Source organism: Lissotriton vulgaris, chromosome 8 (assembly GCF_964263255.1).
Source record: "Lissotriton vulgaris chromosome 8, aLisVul1.2, whole genome shotgun sequence".
Lineage (NCBI taxonomy): Eukaryota > Metazoa > Chordata > Amphibia > Caudata > Salamandridae > Lissotriton > Lissotriton vulgaris.
The window spans coordinates 333,943,870-333,970,139 of record NC_141696.1 but is presented as its reverse complement, the minus strand read 5'-3'; the positions used below and the strand labels follow the sequence as shown (position 1 = coordinate 333,970,139).

The window sequence follows — 26,270 nt, the reverse complement described above, 5'->3', positions numbered from 1 at the left end:
ATTGCTACACAAATCGAGTGAAACCCACACTCGTCCACAAGATATGCATGTTGATTCACCTAGAAGCATGCTATAGCCGACTGTATGAGACAGGAAATCACTAGAGAGAGTTGACATTGCCGCAAACAATAACCGGTCATGTAAAGTATTGTCATTTTATAGTTGTTTTATAGCTTACCAATTGGTAAACATGAGAAGCAAATTTGCTTAACGAGTGTCCCCCAATCCCCCTTTCCCTGTATGAGTGTTGCAAACTTGTGTTTACTCGTTACAGGTACCATAAGACCTCCAAACATAGGAACAGGTCAATAACCTTTTTCCTTTTTACACCTTTGAGCACTTTAACTACTTAATCCTTCACTCCACTCACTATTGGTCCTGATGAATGCCCGTAAGTCCTAGCACCCAGGCAGCCAAGGCAGAAACATGTCGACCTATTTGTAGTCACCTCCCCCCCCCCCCCTTTTTCTATTTGTATGACTCTTAGTGCAACTATAACTCATCATCAAGTTAACAAGCTGCACTACCAGAGAGTTCACCAGACCATAAACCAGACTGAATAAAATTTCCTTTTGCTGAGTTTCTGGTTTTTTAACCAATGTTTTTATTTCTGGCTCACTACTGCACCAACCTTGGGTACAATACCTCCGGGTGGAGGCTGCATAACGAAACTAGACCTCATGATTATGCACTCACGTGAAATAAAAGCGGAGAACCAAGATATACCGCTCTGAAACCCACCTTACCCATCACGTGCATGAGGGTCTTTTTACTGGGACACCCCTTGCTAGTCCTGTACACTCAAGGTTGAGCAGGACAAGTGATCCTTCCCCGTTGATTAGTTGATATCTACCTGGAAAATGAATGGATCCGTTTTCCACCTCCCCTCTTTTGATTAGAATGGTGTCTGACAGACACCATCACCATATTAGAGCTTTTCCACTGCGGTTGTAAGCCAGCCGCGGCGGAAAAGCTGCGGACGGAAACCAGGACCCACCAGCCATTCTAATGTGGCGGTGGGTCTTTGGTGGGTCCGCTGCGGATTTTCCGCTTCCTCCGGGCCGGCGGTGGCTTCTGCCGGCCCAGAGGATGCGGAAAATCCGCAATCCTAATAACCCCCTTGGTTTGGGATCCTCTTTTTGTCTTCTGGCCATATTTAGTCTAGTGGAATGGCTATGTAGGGCCCCCTTACAATGATCTTTAAGGTGTTCTAGAGCATGTCTAGTATAGTCTTGCCATTATCATTAAGTGTTAAAGAAGTGTTGAATTACTGCTTGGATTTCTGTCAAGTGTTGCTTCGTATTAAAGAGGGAGTCATAAAGTCTCCTGAGTATTTTTAGATGAGGGACTTGCCAGTAAAAGACACTTCCTGTTTCTGAAATGGTGATTGTGTGTTCTAGTGATGTGTACACTAAGAAGTGGTCCAATCGTACATATGTTCTATTTGATGCAGAGAAGGTGTGGTCTCTCTCTGGTTGGCGTTATGCTCTTCAGATGTCGAGCAGGTGGAGGAGCAGGCTGAGGAACCACGTACACCACCCCCAAAAATTGCTCCATGCTGGCTAGACCTCAAGGCTGAGGGGACGAGTGTGTTGTCCATAACCCGATTTAAGTCCCCACCAATGTCAGATTTGTCAGATGTGTGCAATATCTCAAGGATAATGCAGGTCAAGAAGGTCTTGTTTTGTCCGTTGAGGTTAGAAGACTGAACCTTGCTAGAGGCCTAAAGGTTAAACCATAACCATCTCCTCCTACCCCGCCTACGTAATGGTCACCTGGAAGGAGCTCCAAAACCCCAGCAGATCTTGACAACTTCAAAACAGCCACCACCACCCACCACAAACTTATCAGACACTCAAGGAAGAAAGCACTCCAGGAACAGAATCTCCACGTGCGCACATAAACTCAAGGAACTCTTAGGCATCATCAAAGAGCTCTGCCAACCCAACAGGAAGACTACAGGCATCCCACCCTCCTAGGACCTCTGCGACAGACTCAGCACCTTTTTCCACTACCAAAATCAAGACCATCTATTACAACTTCGATGACAACAACCCCCACGAGGAACCCTCTCTCACCGTCCCCAGCACCACACAGCCAACACTAGACAGTTGGACCGCCCTCAGCACCGAAGACACCCTGTAGACCATGAAGACCACCCACTCCAGGGCTCCCACGGACCCGTGACCCCACCACATCTACCACAGAGCTGCAGATATCATCGCCTGAGCTTCAACAAATCATCAACCGCTCTCATTTTACCGCCTCCTTCCCCAGCGACTGGAAACATGCCGAGATCAACCCTCTCCTGAAAAAATTCTTGGCAGACCCCACTGACCTCAAGAACTTTAGACCGATCTCCCATATCCGGCCAAAGTTGTGGAAAAAGCAGTCAACAGTCAACTCGCCGCATTCATAGAAGAAAACAACATACTTGACATCTCCCAATCAGGCTGCAGGAAGAATCACAGCACCTAAACTGCCCTTCTCGCGGCGACAGACAATATCAGCTCCCTCCTCGACAGAGGAGAAACTGTGGCCCTCAACCTCCTGGACCTTTCTGCAGCCTTCGACACAGTCTCTCATTGCAACCTAGCTTGCACATTCCACGACGTGGGAATCCGGAACAAGGCTCTCCATTAGATCCGCTCATTCCTCTTCGACAGAACGCAACTGGTCAGACTCCCGCCTTTCCTCTCAGAACCCACACCGACCACCTGTGGAGTCCCACAAGGAGTTCCATCAGCCTGACCCTGTTTAACGTCTACATGGCCCCACTCGCATCCATCGTCAGATCACACAGACTCAACATCGTATTGTATGCAGACGACACTCAACTCATCCTCTCCCTATCCAACAAACCCAACACCACCAAACACAACTTTTAAGACAATTTTAAGACAGAATGGAAGCAGTTGCCAAATGGATGAAGAACAGCTGCCTACAACTCAACACGGACAAAACCGAGGTGCTCATCATGGGCCCACCCCATGATACATGGAATGACACCTGGTAACCCCCGCCCTCAGGAACCCCTTCCCCCGCCCCCACGTACCACGCACGCAACCTCAGAATCATCCTGGACACCAAACACAAAATGGACCGTAAGATCAATACCGTCCTCTCTTCCTGCTACCTCTGCCTACTCCGAAAGACCTTCCAACTGGATTCCCCCTGAACACAGGGAAAACAGTCACTCTCGCCTTCATCAGCACCAGACTGGATTGTGGCAACGCTGTACTCTGGAATCAACAAGAACTCCACCCGCAAACTCCAGAACATCCAGAGCGCCGTCGCCAGACTAGTCCTCAATCTACCGCGCCACTGCCACATCAGACAAGGATGCTCCTTCTCACTCCGCCCCCCCTTACCTCTCCCCCTTAGCACCTAGAGACCCTTTTTGGGTGAGTAGCTGCGCTCGATATATCCCTGATCCCTGATTGATTGATTGAAGGAGCTGGACAATATAAGCTATCCCACACTTCTCGCCATGATCCAAAGAGAATTATTGCCTTGGGAATTTTTTTTTATTGTATTCGGAAGCCTTTTGACCCCCGTAAGTAAGTGGGTCTCTTTGATTAGGGGGATATTGTATTTTGTTTTATGCAGTAAGGACAGTATTACCATTTCCTTAGCTGGAGGTAAGGCTCTGTAAATTGAGGTTAATCAAATTCAGAGTAGGGCCCATTTCACACCATTGGTGTGGCTGTAAGGTGCCGCTGCTTCCATTCTGCAGTCTTTCCTACTCTGTGTTTTCTGTAGTGATTGGATGCCTAGTGTAAATGGCTCTAGAACTCATATTTAGCCAGTAGCTCCAACTTAAAACCTGTGTAGAACTGAACTAAACTAACCTTGCTCTCTTCCCTACTCCTGTCTGGAACTGCAACTACATTACTTTTAGACTCATAGTCATCATAGTCTGGGTTCAGAGTCTCCTTACCATTCGACACCATTGTTTCCTCCCTGCATGCCTAGGATTCAAGTCCAAGACCTTGAGCTTCTTAAGTTCTGCCCATGGTGTTTTTTCAAATAGGAGCGATCCCTGATGCTGCTCAAGCAGTCTTTCATGCATGGCTTAGGCTGCATGTGGGTTCTCCCTCAATCGCAGAAGCAGGGTCCTCCACTCTCATGCTTCTCTACCACTTTGAGTTTATGTCTTCTTATCTTATGAGGGACGACCATCCAGTATCCAGTATCCTAAGTCATCATGCTCGTTCAGTCCAAGTATACACCTCAACTGGTAGGTCTAGCCCTCCCACTGAAAGATAAGCCTAAAGCTGTGGTCCTATCTGTATGAGGACGTCAGTAACCGGGATGGAGGACTTCCCTTTCTGTAGCTTGATATGTGAGAGGTCATGGAAGAGTAAAATCTTGGCACCCTCAAAAGCGACAATGCCTGTCTTTCTAGCCTGGTCGATGATCTCTTCCTTCTGCTTAAATTTGCTGTTACACATAAGGATGCACGGAGGGGGGTTGGTTCTCCGGGTAGCAGGAGCTCCAAACCTGTGCATACCTTCTACTTTGACTGCAGCCCCATCTCTATTGTCTGGATCACTTAGAACATCCTATGGTAGCACCAGCACCTCTCCACTCTTGTCTTCACTTCTGAACACCATATTATGTAAGCTGAGGTTCCAGTATGGTTGGCGGCAGCGCTCTGTGTCTCTTATCTGCAAAAATAGTGTCAAGCCTATTATAAAGTCTGAGAACCCTGTAAATTGGAATTCCCTGATGTGCAGATCATCAAAAGCATCTCTCTGTGGAAGCGAAAAGTTAGCACTCTGAATCTGTGAAAGCTAAGCTAAAGTGAAAACAAAAATGTGCTATATTTGAACCATGCAAGCACCATTCGGCAGACGTGATTCACCAAGCACACATTAAGCATGCCCTGAAGCTCTGCCTCTTAGACATCTGGTGCATAAAAAAGACTTAGAAATGTGAGTCACAAACAAAATCCAGACAAGAACACTACCCATTGTTCTGGGTTCCTTGGAGTTTGGAAAGTGTTGAAGTGAGTAATCCCATGTAGCTAGTGTCAACATAGTAAAGGAAAGGTAAAGTAGGAGTGAAACTATTTTTTGAGTTGCTTATAGATTTGGAAGCACTCTTAGTAATAGCCAAACATAACAGGAGACTTATTTGATTAGTTGATTTATTTGGGACTTGACTAAAATGTCACGGTCAAGCAGTCTTCCTAGGTTTTGTGTCTTTCAGACTGGTATTGACTTGGGCACTAAGTCTGTAAGAGAGCTGAAGGTGAGAGAAATAAGGGGTCATGTAGACTCTGGAGGGCGATCCACTTAGGCTGGCAGGACAAAGGAGGATCTGCTTCTCCCCACCTTACAGCAGATTACCCACTCTATCCTTTGTTATCAACCAGTGTGGCAGTTCATTTCTGCTGAAACTGCTTCTATTGACAATCAGGAAGCATTTTCGTCAAGAAGAGAGAGCAAGCTGTCATGTGATGGTGAACCTTCCAGCATTAAAGCCCAAGGACTTCAGTAATAGAGATCTAACCAACCATTTATAGGGGCGAGCCGGTAGGCATTCTCTCCGCCATGTACATATAAAAAGGTCTGTGTATCTGAGAATAGCCATACTGCCACCAATCCTCGGTCTCAACAGTGTCTGGTTGAAAGGGGAGAAGCTGCTCATATTCAAAATATGAACCATGAATTTATGGGTGGCTCTCCAGTAGGATGGCATGATTGTTAATTTAGTGGGACAAACTCACTAATGTTGTAGGAAATGTAAAAAATTAACGCACTAGAAAATATGAAGCATGAAAATGTTGCACAACATTAAGCCCTAGCAGAAATCACACAACTGTTCGTGGTTAAAAACCTGTTCAGACCCAACTCCCACTCCGACACGACCAAGGTGAAAAGTTCACTAAAAATGTAGTGGAATAGGAAACTTTGAAGAGTTTTGAGTTAAGGCCAACTCATGTCTAACATACTTGAAAGCACTAACAACATCAGCACTGAAGTCTCTCTGCACACACAGTGCCTCTAAACAGATTGTGGCCTGATTAGACAGTGGGTTCATAATCGAAGTAGCCCAGAGCACACAGGTGCTTGATTAAACAATGGGTGTAGGGAAGAAACGCAGATTGTGGCCTGATTAAACACTGGGTGCATAATCGAATTAGCCCAGAGCCCACAGGAGCCTGATTAAACAATGGTTGCGGGAATAAACTAAGTTCTGAGCACACGAAGGTCTCAGGCACACAGTGATGCCTGCAAACATTTCCAGTAAATGCATTTACTATGAAACACACACACACATTCATAGGCCAAAGACTGCACAAGCATTAAGCATTGTCAGAAGTATAATGAAGAATGTGTATTGGTTTAGTCCAGAATTCAGGATTATGAGGTCAGATGTCTTTGAGTTTTTTTCCATCCTAAATCTGTAACTTGCTAGTCAGCTATTATTTACTATGTGTAATAAATGATTGTGTTGATTTGCATAAAAAAGGCCTGTCTGTGAACAGCCATTTGAGAAAACCCCCAGATATAGCCCAAGCAGGGCTGATGCGCAGTCTGTATTGTTTTTCTCCCTGTTGCCACAGTTAGTAAATACTGTCTTTTCATTGCCAAAAAGAGTCAATGTGTTTATTCCAGTATTTGAGTTTTTATCACCCCACAACACTGGGCATTCAAAAAATTAAATGATGCAAAAAGCGGGGACATCCCTTAAAAATTGGATAATGTTTATGCAATACAAAAACTGTGGTTCTCCCAGGTCGATAAGACTATATCTTGGACAATATGAACATGGGGAGTCTTCAGAAGGAGACTTAAAACTTGGATGTTTCCTAAAATTTAGTCGGCTTGTTTGGTTCCTGTATATCTTTTTGTCCCTTCTTATCTTGAGTTAATAGCACCAGGATGCCGTTTTGGTGATAGTGCGCTTTATAAATTAAATAAATAAATAAATAAATGAATTGTGCCAGTAAAGGACTTGTGGATTCGCATAATTCCTAGACTATATGGCTGTATAATACATGCCTACCTGCTTGAAAATAAGTATACTCTGGTAAATAACTATATAGACACCGGTAATTGTAGTGTACAAATTCATACAACAATTTAATCCAGGGTGCTAAAATTGCGAGTAAAAGTACAGTGCCGCAGTGGATAGCCGTACCTGATTAAAACTCAATGGCTGCAATAAATTGTCATAGCCAACTCCTAGGTCTGTGTTTACAGTCCTAGTAGGAGATGAGGAAGGCAATCTATTGATAATTATTATAGTGGACATTTCAGTTACCAAGGATTACTTAGACAAAATAATCCTCAGGACTAAGTAGGATAGCAGCCCTAAAAGAAGAACAGCTGTGGAATGATAATGTAAGAAGTTGGGGACGGAGTGTGGCCAAAAAAAATAGTGTTCCAGTGTAGAAAAAGAATGGTGACAATTTGTAGTATTGCTAGCAATTTTCGAAAATCTATATTGAAATTATATGCATAATTCATTACAAGGGGAGACCACTGGGTTGCTTCCTTGTAGTCATGTCAAACATGCAAGGAATTGTTATCCTACTTCAAGGTCAATTTAAAAAAGCAGGAATATTTCTGGGACAGCACCACGAGAAAGCAAGAGTTTGGGTGGCTGACTTGCTGTAACCCCAGTAAGTGAGACCAATATTCTTAACATCGATTAGGTTTTGGTTTTGTTGTGAAAGAACAACATCCGTTCATTTCATAGTGGTTCAATGGGCACTCAAGAAGATTGGGTCATGGGTGTTTTTTTATTCTGAAGAGTTTAGTAGTAGAATTTGTTGTTTTTCAAAGTAGTCTTTTTTACCCTTTCTCAGGCTTGTCTGTATATACACGCATATACTTGTATATAGCAGCATAGACTTTACACTCACACTGGCCTGCTTGCATTTGGAAATTCTTCCATTTCCATTCAAGTGTTATTCGGTGACATTTCATTTGCAGCCACTCATCTGTAAAACGACTTGAGCCCTGTTGACCATTTGTTTCGGGTAACTTCTAATTTCTCCAGGACTATCAGGAAAAGCAAGCATTGAGCACTTCTCCCCACCTGGTAGAACTTGTGAAAACTTGAATAGTGGAATTTAGTTTGAGACAACAAGGGGGAACCATCATCATACCTGTTTCCTACTTTGACCTTATATAGAACTCATCTTCAATATAGAAGTTGATCAGACTTTGATTAAGACATTAGATCAATGAGAAAAGAACAAATATTGAGTTTATAACCAAGGATAGCAGGAAATATAAACTGCAACTTCCTTTTTAGGTTGATTGGTCCACAAGCTGAAAAAAAGATCAGTCATTTCTTGTGTGCGGATGCTGGATGTTTCGTCTGCACCAGTGTTCATGCCTCCCACGATGAAAGCTGTCTTCAAGATGGAAATTATGAACTATACGCTATCAAGGATGTAATTCTGGAAAGTGGGGTAGCATTTCTTGGCAGGGTGGTAAAATATTTTGAATTTAAAAGAGATTACAGTATTTGTGATGCATCAATACTTATTCTAAAGAATCAAAAGTAGGAGCCTGGAGTTCTGAGGATGAGATAGAACCTCAGACAAGGTTACAGCTTTTCTTTCGCTGTCTCTCATCTTGGTTAGGATCTTATAATCCTTTAGAGGATATCTGAGATGATTGGTACTGATGCATCTTTGCAGCATGTCACAATGAGTGCCATGATAGCTGGAGCTTTGTCTGTAAGCAGGTCATGAATATGGCTTCATATCTGGCTGCAGAGCAGGCAATAATGAAGGATTCAGATAAGTTGTTGGGACGGGGTCTGTGGTTTTGTCCCTGTGTCCCAAAGTGTGAGTAGCATGCTTATCGTATGTTGGTGAAACCATTGTAGGCTTCGGTGTTGATGTACAGTTGCTGGTACCACTATACTGCACACTTCGAGCTGCCATGACTTCAGTTCTTATGGGCCCCTCAATAATGAAATGACTTCTTGTAGGCAATTACCTTTGATTACTTCTTTCCTCTTCTGTGAATTGTCTGCACAGTGTTTACACATGACAGATGTATGTTATTGCTCTTCCTATGTGGTTACTATATAAAGTCTTTCATGTTTTTGTTACTTTGTCTGCATCTATCAATATAATAGGTAAGCAGTTTCTGTAAACTGGTTACACCAAAAAAAGCAAACTACTAGCAAAGAGCTCACATATATTTATTAATCTCTTTTTAGGTATACTTGGACCAACCCTTCGTGCTGAGGTTGGTGACATTTTGATGGTTCATTTTAAAAACATGGCAAATAAGCCTCTAACGATTCATCCACAAGGTATTGCATACAGCAAGAGATCAGAAGGTAAGCAACATTCCTTTTATGTAAGCAATGTCAGTCATTCATTTACTTCACCTATTTAAGTGTTATTTGAAGCACGTGCAAGTCATCTTGTGCCAGCCACTTCACAGCACTGATTCAGTTAGTGGCCACAGTGCGATACCCGAGGCCTTGCCTGTACCTAGAGAACTCCCATCTGATGATTTGTGAGTCGGGGATTCGGGTTATAACTAAAGATGAATAGGTCAGCAGGGTAGAGTGGCCAGGAATTACAGGGTTCAAGAGAAGGGAGCCAAGCTTTTTACCCCATGCCTGTTATGGAAATTAGGCTGCCACTTAAACCTGAGGCTGCTGGATATTAGATCACAAGCTTAAAAAAGCCTTTGTAAGTGTGGCAGATTACTTTGCCTATGTAAGCTTCCTGAATAATGCAGAGAATCATGAGTTTAGCTCTCTGCTGCACTGAGGGCAAAGTCATTAAGTAAAGGATTGACTTTTGATCCTTTGAAATTTCAACAGTTTATTTGTTTTGAGACCTGAATACACAAAGTTAGAAAAGTGTAGGTCTGAAAGTATTTGTGAGCTCCACAGCAGCGTAGCTCGTTCAGGGGTGGGAGGGGGTGGTGGGCGGTGGAGAGCTTCAGATTTCCCAACAATTATAGTGTCTATAATGTTAAAATACATTATAAGACAAGCAGGGCGCATGAGAGTTGCAAAGGGGGCATTGGAAAGAGAGACCAGTGCAGAGTGAGAGAAAACACACTACTTAGTAAAATAACCAACATTTGTTAAGACTTTAAAAGCTGAGAGTAGAGAGGATGTGTGCGTTTTTGTCTGTCTTTTTGTAAAGAATTCTGGTGACACCTGACAAACACCTCACTATACTCAACTGAAGCATTTGTACCCAACCTTTTATCAGAAAATATATTTATTAGGTGGGTGTAACACCGCAAACACCCCCCAAACATATGCCCATTGAGCTGATTGTATAGCATCTGTGGCAAAACCTTATTTATTTAAAAAAAATTTAATTGAAATTGAAGACAATCATACAAACATTGCCGATTAGTAAGTTGACTGGTTACTCATATCATTAATACATTTTACGGAGGTCATCAAAACAACTATGTTAATTGTGTACATCTCTGTTCATATCTCTACGCAATGCCAATTCTACCATTGTGGATATGCAAATGCCACCACAATAAGCATTCCAGTTGGACCATTTTCTGTCCCATTCTTTGGTGCATCCCCGGGTTATGAAAACTTCTTTCTCAGCTATCATGCTATCATGCATCTGTCTAATTCTTTCGCCCACTGAGCAGTAGAAGGTGGAGTCCCTCCTCCATCCCTTCGCTAGTTCTCTTTTTACCAACTTGTATCCTAGCGTCACTAACTGTGGTTCAATTTCTGTTAGGGCAGAATGTAACAAATAAAACAAAGGCCTCTGGGAGCCCGAGAGGATTATAAATCCCCTAGGGCTTCGAAAGGCCTTTGTTCAAACAACATTGGCCACACTACGGCTCTCCTCTGGACTGACCACAGCTGCGTTCACTTTACCTACAACAAGCCCAAACCCAACAACCACCCCCAACCAACTCTGCAAAGAAACTGGAACAAAATCACCATCGACCAGATCTCCTCATCGCTTCTTCTAAACCCCCCAGCCCACTCCTCAAACCCCGACCAAGCCGCCACCAACCTCACCCTATGGTTATCCAACAGCGCCGACATCCTAGCACCACTGAAAAAACGACATAGCAAACTTGGCAGCAAGAAGGCCTCATGGTTCAACGATGATCTTAAGAAATCCAAGAAACTCTGCCGCTCCCTTGAGAAGGCCTGGAAAAAAGACCCAACCACCGGCACCAAGGACGCCTTCAAAAACGCCACCCGCATACACCACCAACTGATCCGAAAGGCCAAGAAAACCGCCTTCAAGGACCGACTAGATAACAACGCCCACAACAGCAAGGAACTTTTCAACATCGTCAAGGAATTTACCAATCCATCGGCCAACTCTAACGACATCACCCCCTCTCAAGCCCTCTGCGACTCCCTAGCTTCATTCTTCCACAACAAAATTGCAGACATCCACAACAGCTTCGACGACCAACCCGGAGACCAACCCACCCAACCATCTGCTGGACCTTCACCCCCCTCGAACATCCTTAATGACTGGAACCCAATCTCCACTGAGGACACCATCCGCCTGATGAACTCCATCCACTCAGGATCCCCCACAGACCCATGCCCTCACCACATCTTCAACAAAGCAGACTCCATCATAGCACCGCACCTCCGAGACGTCATCAACTGCTCCTTCAACTCCGCCACCTTCCCGGAAAGCTGGAAACACGCTGAACTCAGCGCCCTTCTGAAAAAACCCACAGCGGACCCCACGAACTCAAAAATTACCGCCCCATCTCGCTCCTTCCATTCCCGGCCAAAGTCATCGAGAAAGCTGTCAACAACCAGCATGCCGCCTTCCTCGAAGCCAACAAATCCCTCGACTCCTCACAGTTCGGCTTCCGAGCAAAACACAGCACTGAGACCGCCCTAATCGCAGCAACAGACGACATTCGAACTCTATTGGACAATGGAGACACAGTCGCCCTCATCCTCCTCAACCTCTCCGCAGCCTTTGACACAGTCTGTCATAGCACCCTTCTACAGCGCCTCAGAAACATCGGAATCCAAGGAAAAGCACTAGAATGGATCACCTCGTTCCTCACCAGAAGAACCCAGAGAGTCCGCCTTCCACCATTCAAGTCAGAGGCCACTGAAGTCATCTGCGGCGTACCACAAGGATCCTCACTCAGCCCCACCCTTTTCAACGTATACATGAGCCCCCTCGCGGCCATCGCCCGCCAACACAACCTCAACATCATCTCCTACGCGGATGACACTCAACTGATCCTATCACTCACCAATGACCCTAGCACCGCCAAAACTAACCTACACGAAGGAATGAAAGAAGTAGCCGAATGGATGAAACACAGCCGTCTGAAACTGAACTCGGATAAAACAGAAGTCCTCATCTTAGGTACCTCCCCTTCCGCATGGGACGACTCTTGGTGGCCAGAAGCCCTTGGAAAAGCACCCATCCCGACAGACCACGCTCGTAACCTGGGCGTCATCCTGGATTCCTCACTTTCAATGAACAGACAAGTCAACGCCGTCTCCTCATCCTGCTTCAACATTCTTCGCATGCTGAAAAAAACATTTCGTTGGATCCCCACCGAAACTAGGAAAACAGTCACCCACGCTCTGGTCACGAGCCGACTGGACTATGGAAATACCCTCTACGCCGGTACTACCGCTAAACTCCAGAAAAAACTCCAACGGATCCAAAATGCCTCAGCCAGGCTCATATTTGACATCCCGCGTAAAGAACATATCTCTGGTCACCTGAAAAACCTCCACTGGCTTCCCGTCAATAAGAGGATCACTTTCCGGCTCCTAACCCACGCACACAAAGCACTCTACGAAATCGGACCAGAATGCCTCAACACACGACTGTCCTTCTACACCCCCTCCCGCCAGCTACGATCATCCAACCAAGCCCTTGCCACTGTACCCCGCATCAACAAAACCACCATGGGAGGTAGATCCTTCTCCTACCTGGCAGCTAAAACCTGGAACTCACTTCCCACTTACCTTCGACTTACCCAGAACCACCTAGCATTCAGAAAGCAACTTAAAACGTGGATATTTGACAAGTAATTCCCCACCCCTCCTCAAGCGCCTTGAGACCCTATGGGTATGTAGTGCGCTATATAAATTCTCTGACTTGACTTGACTTGACTTGCTCTGCTGGCTTTTACCGGCCCGTCGAAGCACGGAGCACTCCATTGTATTCAATGGAGTGCTCCATATTCCAATGTTCTAATATACAATAACATAGCACAAAAAGTAGTTTAGGACACAAATATATCCATCTAGGGTATAAAAGCACCCTTTGTGCTTCTTCCTGATTCGAGCTTCTATTATGGAAGCACCTCTGTGCAGGCTATCACACTAGCCTTGTAGATGGAGTAATTATTACAGAACAGCATAATTTTTACAAAAAACGTCCTCATTCCCTAGAGTTTCAACTCCCTGCTTCCATCAACGATTATCAGCATCAAACCTATGGTTCAAATAGATCAGAAATCCATAGTATACTGACAATCAGATCTGGCTTTGTCATGATTTGCTCTTTCTAGCCTAAACCCTCTAAGTAAAGTTTCACATACTTAATATAGTTAATATCATACCGCTTCCTTACACTTTTTCTGTGTTGAAGACAATCAAGCACACAATATATCATCTTTGGCATTTGTTCCCTTGATTAAATCCTAGGAGGGTAGGTATTAGCTTCAGAACGATTACTGGTGGGTTATTGTCTGGGAGCTTGCAACTGTTTAGGGGGGATAAAGGGAGAGAACTAAAATGCGTTCCACCAAGAAAATAACCTACCCGTGTTGTGGCTGCAAGAGGAAGTTAATAAGCATTTGACTGGTAAGGTCCGACAGTGAACTCTCTCAGCTGACTGCAGATAAACCGTATATAGGTGTGCAGCAATGCTGCTTCTGTTACCAACATAGATGTAAATGAATTAATCATGAAGCAAAACTATATATATTATCCCAATCTCTTTTTGCTTGAATAATTACCTCGTTTAAATAATTTCCTTAGGGTTAGTTATACGTCCAACACTACTACTGAATTCATTTTCAGAGATGCATATGTCTGAATACTTGTTGAGCTACAAGTCAAAAGACAGCATTACAGGGAAATATTTTGTGCACAAAATTACCTCAATTCAAAGTACTATTTATTTTTAAACAGCACCTCAGTAAAATAAAAGAATCTAGGAATGCCAATAATTCGAAGTGAAAACTCATCTAAAATCCGTTTCATGTACAGCTTTCTGGTCTAAGCCTTCCCTTAAATAATCAACTGATTTCCAGTAAAACTCTGCAGTCCATCAAAAACAATTAGTAGGCCCATTAGAACCTGCCAGTTTGCCAGGAGGCGGAGGCTATGGGCTCATCCAGCCTTGTGAGGTCTGTCTGCCCTATTTAGAGATCCCAGTCTTTCCGGCGGAGGTTCAATGCTGTGAAGAGAGTTGCCACTGTGGTAACTCCCTTCAGAGCACCGAAAGGTTGCCAAGTGGGCACCATCTTCAAGCTCCCAATTAGCAAAAAATTTTGGGGTTGAGAAAATTAACTCTCAAAACAAATGGGCCCAACAAGCAGGGAGTTGGCCATGAAAATTGAGTGACAATCATCTTGCACTTACTAAGCTGGGGAGGCTGTCTCTATGATGCTTCTTTCCGGGTGGCCACCAGGGCAAAGGTTTACACTGGAGAAGCCAGTGTAAACAAAGAGCACCCCCACTGTAAACAGTATGGAGTACTGCTGATTTACAGTGGTGTCTTGCTCCTTTGAACTTTAAATGAGATCCTGAGTCAGCTGCACCACAACATCATACTGTGTGTTTATCCCTGAATTGCAGGTGTTTATAGTACATGTTATCTCTCATTCATAAGACAAATGTAAATCCAGACGTAATTTGCAGTATATAAAAAATTACCTGCCCGACGGTCCAGTGCTCAAGAGAATCAAAGCTCTCTCACAAAGGGCTAATTATGATTGCGGTTTTCCCGCATCCTCCGGGCCGGCGGAAGCCACCGCCGGCCCGGAGGAAGCGGTAAAACCGCTGCGGAGCCTCCACAGACCCACCGCCAAATTAGGATGGCTGGTGGGTCTGAAAAACTGTCCGCAGCTTTTCCGCCGCAGTCGCCTTCCGATCGCGGCGGAAAAGCACTAACATGTCTGACGGTGTCTATCAGACACCGTCAGGCATATTAGGATGTCTGCATTTGTATGCTTTTCCACGGCAGCTTTTCCGCCGTGGAAAAGCATACGGCCCTTCACTTCGGGGGCCCATTGGCCAAGATAATTCCAGGAATATGGACAATAATTCCTTGCTTTCCTTGGAACTTTTACTTTGATGAAACTGGCCACTAAACGATAAAAAAACATATCGTTGTACCCTTTCCCCTCTCCCTTTGTTGCAAAGTGTATTGATTTAACGTTCTTGTATATAAGTGTCACTACATGTTTCACATTTGTCACTGAAATCACCACAGTCACTGCACTTATGTTTGTTAGTAATGTAGTGGAATGAAGTAATTCCATTTTACTGTTTCATTGGTCTTTTTAATATATATAAAAACTTTGGATATCAGAGAGTTTTGCTTGTTTTGTGTTTTAGAGCTATCTTTAGCCTAACCCAAAGAGATTGTACATTACCCGACAGAACCACTTTTTTGTCAATCACATATACCCAGGTTCTGAGGGACACAGGGTTACCCCATTTTGTAAAAATATCAGACACCGTCAGGCATATTAGGATGTCTGCATTTGTATGCTTTTCACGGCAGCTTTTCCGCCGTGGAAAAGCATACGGCCCTTCACTTCGGGGGCCCATTGCAGGCCCCCTGGGTGAAGGGGTGGTGGGGGGTGCACATGGGGGGTACCTATGGTATCCCCCTGCATTTGCGTGCACACAGCAGCAGGCACCGCGCGGTGCCTGCCGCTTTGTGCACGCAAATGCTGTGCATGCATTTTTAACATTGCGGCGGGTGCAGCTTGAAGCTGCACCTGCCGCAATGTTAAAGATAGAGGATGTGACCGCCACCCTGGCGGTCACATCCTAATCTGCACAGAGGGAACGCCGCAGCCCATGGGGACGTTCCCTCCTACTCTGGGGTCGCGGACGGACTCAAGTCCGTCTGCAATCCTAATGACCCCATAGTGTCGAAAAAAATGACCTTTGCTTTTTCATCAAACAAAATTTGCAAATAGAAAAATAAACTGATAAATGAAACATTCAGTTTGGACATCACTTGAAATTCAAAGGATATGCATGTGTTTCCAGCCCAGTACTTGGTCAGTAACATTAAATACTTTGATCACGTTGATAAAAGAAATGCAAATTTTCTAAAAAGGGAAATTTTCATTTGAGTACTTTTTATCTTGTTTCGGAATGATCCGGTGGTGCCATATATTAATGTGTATGTACTACTGAGTGTTTGCATTTAAGAAACTCTTTGTAGACTTTAAGCCTCGGGTCCCCGATTTGTGAAATGAGGATTTTCTAGCGTTAGTGGCGGGTGTTAAAATCAAATCTATGAATGTGTATAATTTGAGCTGAGGATTATTTTTTAGCTTCCTGATATTTGTAGAGCACGTGGAAGAATAGATCAGAATTGGCAGAATGACTCGAGAAGTACTGGTCACAGATGGTTTTCCTCTGTCAGTAACGACCCCCTTCTTTTTGGGACCCCCAAGCTGCAAATACATCAACAAGTAATAGTCAGCCCTCAAAAAATAAGATACAAAAATTCTGCTGTTTGAAATGTCAGACTTTCAGTCTTAATGAAGTCGTCAAGCGATAGGCCTGAAAATTACCGAACAATAGATAGGAAAACAGGGAGGGCCATTCTTGAAGGTTCTTGAGCAGAGAATTCGAGTGTGGGGGTTACATCAACAACAAGTCATACCCAAGGCATCAATGCCCAGTTCAGGCGATTGCTTGAAGATTAAAACAAGGAGTCACCTGACCAAGTGGACAGTTTGAAGATCAAAAACCGAAAACCCTCCTCCAGTATTTTATCATATAGATACAACGTCCATTCCTTCTCTGCTGGTCATGTCGCAAAAATCCCCCTTCGCCAAGCTAGCTGGCACTGAGAGTAGTGAAACTGTATTCATGCTGTATCCCCCTGGTTGGCACCCGTATTTGCTGTTTTGCGGGTTGTGGTGGCACCTTTCAGCAGTTTCTAGACACGTGACCTGTGTGTTTCATCCAGTTTTGTTACCTTGCTTGTCAGACACTGTATCTGATATCATGAAATGTTTAGTGGAGTTTTCGCTTTACTGGTCTGCGAGGTGGGTCAATCAATGGCTTAGAAAAGATAAAATGGGTCATACAGCAAAAAATGTAACAAGGCCCTCCAATCCTCAGGTTTGGTAGTTTAAAACAACAGCTAGTAATCGAGTTAAAGGGGCCCCTCTCATGCTTGGGCAAACGGTGATGCTGCACTTGGTGCACTATGTGGCTCAATGGTTAGAGCGGCAGACCCTGATGCAGAGGACTAGCCTGGGACCAGGGTTCAATTCCCCACCTTGGCGGGTCTTGGGCTAAAAAAATGTTTAAAAAAATTCCACGTACCTGATAATTCTCGCCTCAGTGCCTATTCCAATCATAGAGTCCCACTCTGCAACTCTGGGCAATAGCTTGCTTAATCACCACAACGGCCCCCACAACGCTAAGGATGCCTGGCCTCCACCTTGGGGGTGCCCAGGAGTGGACGCCTCACAGGGAAACCCAGGATGGGTTCCACAGCGGTATTCCTACAAGCGTCTTGAGACCCTTGCGGGTGAGTAGTGCGCTATACAAGTATCAATTTACATTTTTACATTTACACTATCGCCCTCTACACTATTGGTTAGCTATGGGAATGTTCCCTCCTGCATAATTTGTAAAATGCACATCAAAAGTATTCATTCCACCCCTAAAGCCTATCGAAACAAAATAAAAAATAAATGTTTGAATTCTGAACATTGGATAGACCAGACGTTGTTAACTTTTTGAGTTCTGTTGTCTCCTACTGAATCATCAGTGATTCAAAATACTCCCACTGAGTCATTTTTAGGAGTCGAGGATTCCTGGCCTAGGCAGTATCTATGATTTGAAACTCAATCTAATACACAACAATACAAAAATAAGTATACACGTACACAAGCTCAAATATTCAAATATTTTGTTTAATCAAATATAGAAAAAGTTTACATTTTCAACTGTGCTTCTTTATTTGTATATACTCAATTATTTTTTGTTTATTCCTTTTATTATTATTTAATTTGGTAAAACTGTTGCGGACCCCTTGAGTAGGCTTCACTGACCACCTGGCATCCTTGGACCACAGGTTAAGATGCACTGGGGTAGAACATAAAACGGACTCAAACTTCAGTGATTGTCTGCATTCAAGAACAATGGTGAACAAGAATCTATTTTCACCTTGGGCTTCGGATGGGTTTGCTTGCAGCATTCAGTGCTACTCAAGACTAGGAAAGGTTTCCGTTAAAAATTGATGATATTATCACATGGCTATAGAGTAGTCTAATCTTCTTACAATGCAGACTTCCTAAAACATATAATACATACCTGGATGTTAGACTTGGTAAGGCGTAATTAAAGGCTACATTGACATGATTCATGTGAAGCCCAACTACTGCTACATGTACAAATCATGAGATTAGCTAAAATCGTGAAGCATTAACACGCTCTTGATCAAGCGCGCTTCCATAGAAAATTGCGGATTCTCCTTGCTCATATTGAAAGAGAGTTCTGATTATATTAAAGATAAAGCATGTGAATATTATGCAGTCTCTCGTCTAAAAGAACAGTCCAACTCCCATAATCATGCTACCCTGGGCAGGGTGTTATTAACACAAACAAAATCTATAAATAACCGTAGCCCAGTCACCATTTTCTCTTTTCTTGATGGGTCAGAGTCTATAGTCGATGAACAAAAAGAAAAATGACAAACAGAAAACACAGAAACAGTTAGAATCTATTTTCTTTGGTCATTTGAGATTGGCACTAAAAGTAATCAAACACATGTATTACCATCAGCCAAAGGGAGGGCTAACAAATAGAGGTGGGATTACATGCACCTCATTTGCCTTTACTAAAATCAAAACGCTCCTTCAATATTATCTGGGAGAATCTGCAATTTTAGTTCGAAACAGGAGGCTCTGTTATGCAGGTTCAAATCCTTTGCATACCTCCTAAAGCTGCAGCTCTATAGTTTTGCAATAGAACGATCAAAATGTAGATAGCCTTTGATAATCTGCATTTTATAGTCTAAAAAATATCCCCAGACCAAAAAAACCTTAGAAGCCATTGCACCCTTTGTATTGTGTATTGTTGACTCTGCAGTTGAACAGCTTTCTCTGTGGCTTTCACTCCAAACCAGCATGCTTTATTATTTCCTGCCCTCCAGTGGGCTTTTATCGTCAGTATTGTCTCTCAGGTGAGTGCTCTAAAACCGCCTTTCATGCCGGAACTTGTAGTTTCTTTCCGCAGCATACTTTACATAATTTTGCATTTGTTAACAGAACCTACTGAAAGGGAAAAAGTATGCTGCGGAAAGAAACTACAAGTTCCAGCATGCAAGGCGGTTTTAGAACACTCCAGAAAGACCCAAAGAAAATACAAAAGAACCTACTGAAAGGGAAAATGTATTCTGCGGAAAGAAACTACAAGTTCCAGCATGCAAGCCCACTGGAGGGCAGGAAATAATAAAAGCATGCTGGTTTGGAGTGAAAGCCACAGAGAAAGCTGTTCAACTGCAGAGCATACCTATGATTAAGGAGCGTGGGGGCTCCGAAACCGGTCAGGCACGAAGGAATGCGAGCATGTAGGCGCTGGCTCCCTCCAAATAAAATTGTCCTGTGGACACATTGCTGTGGAGTGCGTCCTTAAGCGTTGGGCAACTTCAGAAAAAAAAAAATATATATATATATATATATATATATATATATATATATATATATTAGGAATACCGCTTTCGTATTGCGCTGCAACGAGTCTTGCCAGCCGACAAATGAAACTCGGACACGGACCAGATGGGCTCTTGCTTTTCCTTTATTGCAGAGGTACTGTCAAAGACGTTTCGGCTCAACGGAGCCTTGTTCACACTCCTTGTAAAGGGAAGGGGCTTCATCGAAGGAGCTCTGATTGGAGCACGCACGCTGCTGTACATCCCGGTGCCCATCCAGGGTTTGGATTGTGCCAAGGCAGGAGCAACGATTCAAGGACTGTAAAGATGGACTACATCTCCCAGAAATGCGGAAATATACGTATAAGGGATCAAATGGGTGTGGCCAGCACTGCTCCAAGAGCCTCTGAGGAAGTGATTTCATCACGAAAAGCGTCAGGCAGAATGCTGTGGCAGCACGGACTGAGATTCTAAGCCGCGTGTACCGAATAAAGTTTTAATGGGGAAAGGCTGGTTCGTGCTTGTGTGCCTCTCAACTTGTGGTTACCCCAGTGAGCGGGATGTTACAAGCGGCAGACCAGCCGCCGAGTGAGCACCACTCCTTGTAAAGGGAAGGAGGCCGAGGGGCTTCATCGAAGAAGCTCTGATTGGAGCACGTACCTAGGTATTGCACGCTGCTGCACATCCCGGTGCCCATCCAGGGTTTGGATTGTGCCACGGCAGGAGCAACGATTCAAGCCCTAACGAGTAAGCCCTAACCTGATTCGTTTGGAGTTTTGGCACGGTTACGATCAAGATTCGAAAAATATACAAGTGCTCTGGAATTAACCAAATTTGGACATCCTGTCAGAAATTGTTGGCAGCACTCCCGTATATAATATGAGTAAAATTTTGGCATAAAAAGATTTATTTCTTTGCCTCGCATCAACGCCACAATTGAAAGCGCTGCTGCTGTCTTGAATATTATAGTGACGTGTCTCTAACCAAACAAAAAGGGTCATTTATTGTATATAGAATTATTTTTGTCCTGATGATGGTCTTATGAGAAACTCCCAAAAAGACCGAAACGTCGACTATTCAGTCCAACTCTGCATTTTTGAATTTTATGTCATCTATGATTTTCTTCTGATTTTGAGTTGAAATCAATGTATCATTTTGTTTAAGCAGTCTGGACTTATGATTTGGATAGATCAAAGGAGGAAACAACCGATACCTTGAATATCCATTTTGTATCTATGTATGTACCCTATTTTAGATGAATGTTTATCTTTTCTGTTATAAAAATATACTTTTCGTGGAGAAGCGTGGCTCAGTGGTTAGAGGCGGCAGACCCGGAAGCTGAGATCGGCCGTGGACCAGGGTTCGATTCCCCGCCTCGGCGGGTCTCGGGCTCAAAATTCCACAGAGTCGACAATTCTCGCTCCGGTGCCTACTCGACTCACGGGGTCACACTCTGCGACTCTGGGCAATAGCTTGCTTAATCTCCACTACGGCCCCTTGCGGCGGGATGCCTGGATTTCACCTTGTGGATACCCGGCCGGGGTATCTCACAGGGGAATACCAGGACGGGTTCCCTAAGCAAGCGCCTTGAGACCCCTGGGTTAAAGTGTTGCGCTATATAAATCGAAACACATTTACATTTACATTTTTTTGTCTTGAAAACAAATAATAACATTTCAGACAACACAAAACCCTGGGTTTTTGCATTTTTATCAAAAATTGTATATACTGTGTTAGTGTGGTAACACTGTTTGTTTTGTTCTGATTCTTTTTCTAAAAAGTTAAACAACATAGGACAGCCACTGATTAAACTCAGTTTTAGGCACTCTGATTATTTACAACAGGTCCTAACAAGTCAACAATTTTAAGCAGCAAACAACAGGTAATTAATCGCCACAATATATTCTTTGAAAAAGGTATAATGTATTAAAACAAGCACACAGAAAGAAATGTGTTACTGTAAATAGTATTCTCATAAATCCAGGCAGCTGCTTTCATAAACACGATTCAGAAAAGGGGGTGGTGATGAACAGAGTGTCTGAATTGAGCAGACCACTCTTACCCAGTCCAAAGATCAGGGCTTGATCCATCACCGTTATTTATCTCACTGCCCCATCCCAGCTCAGAACCTGGCTATATGCAAATCAGTCTGTCCCTGGCCCAGTGCATCATGGGAACAGGGCAGACTAAACTACCAAGCCAATTCTTCACCAGAAAGGAGACAAGCTACCGGGGACCGGTTTCTGGCATTTCAGCCGTCTTCGGCCCGGCTTGCTTGAATCCTGATGGAGCAGTGAGAAAGGGACTCATGTCTGAGTATACCCTGCCACACCTATAGTGGCCAAAAACGATTCAGAAAAGGGGGTGGTGATGAACAGAGTGTCTGAATTGAGCAGACCACTCTTACCCAGTCCAAAGATCAGGGCTTGATCCATCACCGTTATTTATCTCACTGCCCCATCCCAGCTCAGAACCTGGCTATATGCAAATCAGTCTGTCCCTGGCCCAGTGCATCATGGGAACAGGGCAGACTAAACTACCAAGCCAATTCTTCACCAGAAAGGAGACAAGCTACCGGGGACCGGTTTCTGGCATTTCAGCCGTCTTCGGCCCGGATTGCTTGAATCCTGATGGAGCAGTGAGAAAGGGACTCATGTCTGAGTATACCCTGCCACACCAATAGTGGCCAAAAACGATTCAGAAAAGGGGGTGGTGATGAACAGAGTGTCTGAATTGAGCAGACCACTCTTACCCAGTCCAAAGATCAGGGCTTGATCCATCACCGTTATTTATCTCACTGCCCCATCCCAGCTCAGAACCTGGCTATATGCAAATCAGTCATAAGCACGTCCCCACATCCCCTTGTAGCAAATATAATGTGTCTTACCATGAAATAAATGCAGGCAAAACTCACCAGCAGCTGCTACAATGTAATTGCTCACACATGGCCTTAAATATACAAATCAGCCACAGCACCTGAAACAAAGTCAATTATCACGCAAAGAAGCTTTTGTGAAATAGACTCAAAACAAAGTAACTATTTGCAAAAGAGCCTCAAAAGTAAACAGACACCTGTGTGACATTGACCTAAATAACTCAATACTTCAGTTTAAACCCCAAACAAACAATACATTTACAGTAAATTACAATCTAATGTTAAAAAATTGCTTTTTGTAATGCAGCAAGAAAAGAGGAAAAGATTTATGGCTACTACTATTTGTAGGTGCGGATGTCCTTTGCATTACAAACGTCCAGCCTATGGGTGCAAGTTTTTGGGCGCTGTCATGTTCTTGTAAGTGCTGTACAAAATGAAGCAGGAAGAAAGACTGCATAATAGAGCCTCCTGTCTTGAAATAAAATGATGTTTTAAGTTAACCTAACTATCTATGTGTATATATGTATATTTTTCAGTATCAAACCTAAATACCCGAAACGAGTATGTTTCGCTCATGTGAGATTGGTCCTTTTAAACTGATGATTATACTTTCAAAATGATACAGATTACTTGTAACGAGTAGCCAAGTGAAATCTTAAGGTGCTGATGCAGGACCTCTCCAGCAACAACGTGTTTCCGGGTATTAACTGAATGTCTTTTCACAAAACATGGCTAATTTGCAATATGAAAATAATTTTGATAGATTGCTCAATTTTATGTTTATCTACTGCGTAGAAATTAGTAATACTAATCAGTTTCCTTGAGTATCTGGATGTCGTTAAAAGTGCAGTGATATTTCTAACTATTTAATTGACGTTTATGAGAAATATAAGAAAATGATGATGCAAAAAGCAAAGATTTCTAAGCTATCGTGCATTATCACAAGAATTGTTGTCCGGATCACTTCGTCTGGTAGAAATATACCGTTTATGAAAACATGTTTGCTAGCAAAATCTGTTCATATGTGCACTGTTAATTTACTCATTCGTGTTGGATAGACTAGCGAAACTGGCTTCTGTTTGCAGTAAGAGGAAAGCAGCAATAGTTCCAGGAGTGATACCTTTATATTTTTTTCTTTTGTTTTGGAACTGGTAGATAGGGGGCGTGTTAACAAAAACAGCCATTCTAACAGTGACTGTCTATCTCTCCAGATTTGGATAGTAAACCTTTTGAAGAGAATGCTTTGCTAGTGATTTTCGGAACATATTAGTTCTTTCACACCAACACTCATTAATCTTTTAGTCCAGTGCCTTGCGTCCACTAAGCGAGGTAGATGCTCAACAACAAACAAATGACAATCAATGAAGAGGATTTTTTTTTTTAAAAAGCAGACTTGTGGACTTTGTCAACACTTGTTAATGTTTCATCTTTGCAGGATCACTTTATGCAGACAACACATTTCCTGAAGACAAAAAGGATGACACAGTGCTGCCAGGCCAAGAGTACACCTACGTGTGGGATATCTCAGAGGACAGTGGTCCTAGAGAAGAGGACCCTGTTTGTCTCACTTACAGCTACTACTCTCATGAGAACATGGTGAAGGATTATAATTCAGGACTGATTGGAGCTTTGCTGATATGCAAAAAAGGTAATATTCTCATGTTGCAACTCCTCTCTGGGAATTTTCCGATCTGTCTCTTTGGAGGAATGAGGTCTTATTCAGGGCAAGGCAGAGTTACCTTTCATTACATGTTACCATCTTTTCAGTGGAACAACAAACACCTTTCACAAATTGAAATGGCTGTAAAAGTCATGAACTTCTATTGGCCTCTTGTTCTTAGCTGCAGCTTATGGAAAGACTCCTGCATTCCACTGTGAGTGGTCGGCGTCCTTCACTCAGCAGGCAGTCAGTCGTTAGGCACTATGCACATAGTGAGTGGATGCAAAGCTTTGTGTAGATAGTGATTGCGGAGATGTAGGTGAGAAGCATTGCCTTGGCAGTGAATGTGTAATATCACCGTGCAGAAAATTCATGGGGGAAAAATCTAGACACACATTGAAAAGCCTCTTTCACAAAGTTATTTTTACCTCTAAGCTTATCTTACTCTGGTTATTAGCCTGTGAAAACACTTTTGCATGTCACATAAGGCGATTTTATACTCAAACATTTTTGTTATGAGCAAATCACATAAAGGAAGGGGAAGCAGACATTACAGGGTGGGAAAGCTCTGAACAACAGCAAATGTGCTTCTTTTTGGATGTACACAGACTTTTTCCTGACATATTCTACCTCGGAAAACGATCAGATATTTACCCTTGTGAAGGGCAGGAATAAAATCAATGTGCCAGGCGAAAATGGGCATAGACAACTTTAAATATAAGTGGGGGTGTAGAGCAGGTGGCCGGTGACATTTGAAAGTGGTGGGGCGTAAAATTATTGTCATGCAGCACAGCAGCGAGCGAACACAATGAGAACAAGCATTTGCAATGCAATAGGTCTCGCATTAGGAAAGTTTGAGCTATTGGTATTGTAAATGACAAATTTTTTATTTATGTGTTGGTTTGGAAAATAGTGAATTGAATAGCTTTGTCATTTACAATGCCAATAGTTTTAACTTTCGCTAATGTGACACCTATAGCATTTGTAATGCAATATGTGTTGTATTTACGTGACTTAGATGTATTGATATTACAAATAAAAATGGCTTTTATTTTTTTAATAATTAATACTTAAGTTATTGTAATTTATAATGGCAATAGCTTTTGTAAATAACTTTTGTGAAGATTATGTTCATTGTATTTTATTGTGATGAAAATCCAAGAACAGAAGTGAACTATTAACATATTTTTGTGACATTTGTAATGAAGCTTGAAACATTGAGAGAACATATTTGAACCAGTTGTTGAATGGTTGCAAAGACTGATGCTGTGGTGGCGCGGAGTGAAGTTGTGGTGGCGACAAGTGATGCTGTGGCGTTCAGTGATGCTGTGGTAGCGCATAGTGATGTTGTGGTACCGCTGAGTGATGCTCTGGTGGTGCTGAGTGATGCTGTGGTGATGCGATAGATAGAGTGAGTGCGATAGATAGAGTGAGGGCGATAGATAGATAGAGGGAGGGCGATGGGTGGAGTGAGGTCGATAGATAGATAGAGTGAGGGTGATAGACAGATAGACAGATAGAAGGGTGATAGATAGACAGATAGATAAAGTGTATTTATGTTGCATTGAGTAGAGTGTAAGTATGAGGCATATAATTATATGGCACGGAGTGGTAATATGGGCAGTGTATATTGCATTCAGTAGAGTGTAATTGTGTGCCGTGTAATTATGTGGCACTGAGTGGTATTTGGAGTGTATGTTGCATTTAGTGCAGTTTAATTATGTAGCGTGTAATTATGTGACACTGAGTGGTAATATGAGGAGTGTGTGTTGCATTCAGTAGAGTGTAATTATGTGGTGTGTAATTATGTGGCACTGAGTGGTATTTGGAGTGTATGTTGCATAGAGTGCAGTGTAATTATGTGGCGTGTAATTATGTGG

The 26,270-nt window shown here is 43.2% G+C and overlaps 1 protein-coding gene across 3 annotated transcripts in view; it reads left to right on the top strand.

Moving 5' to 3' along the window:
- Nucleotides 1-26,270, top strand: part of F5 (coagulation factor V) — a 786,312-nt gene that overhangs the window by 120,262 nt on the left and 639,780 nt on the right. For all 3 annotated transcript variants that reach the window (XR_015299279.1, XM_086934096.1, XM_086934094.1), the window contains exons 3-4: nt 9,196-9,318; nt 24,166-24,378. Coding sequence is in view for 2 of the 3 variants with exons in the window: in XM_086934096.1 (XP_086790222.1) it covers nt 9,196-9,318; nt 24,166-24,378 (336 nt within the window). In the remaining variant the exon portion in view is untranslated. The remainder of the gene's footprint in view (nt 1-9,195; nt 9,319-24,165; nt 24,379-26,270) is intronic.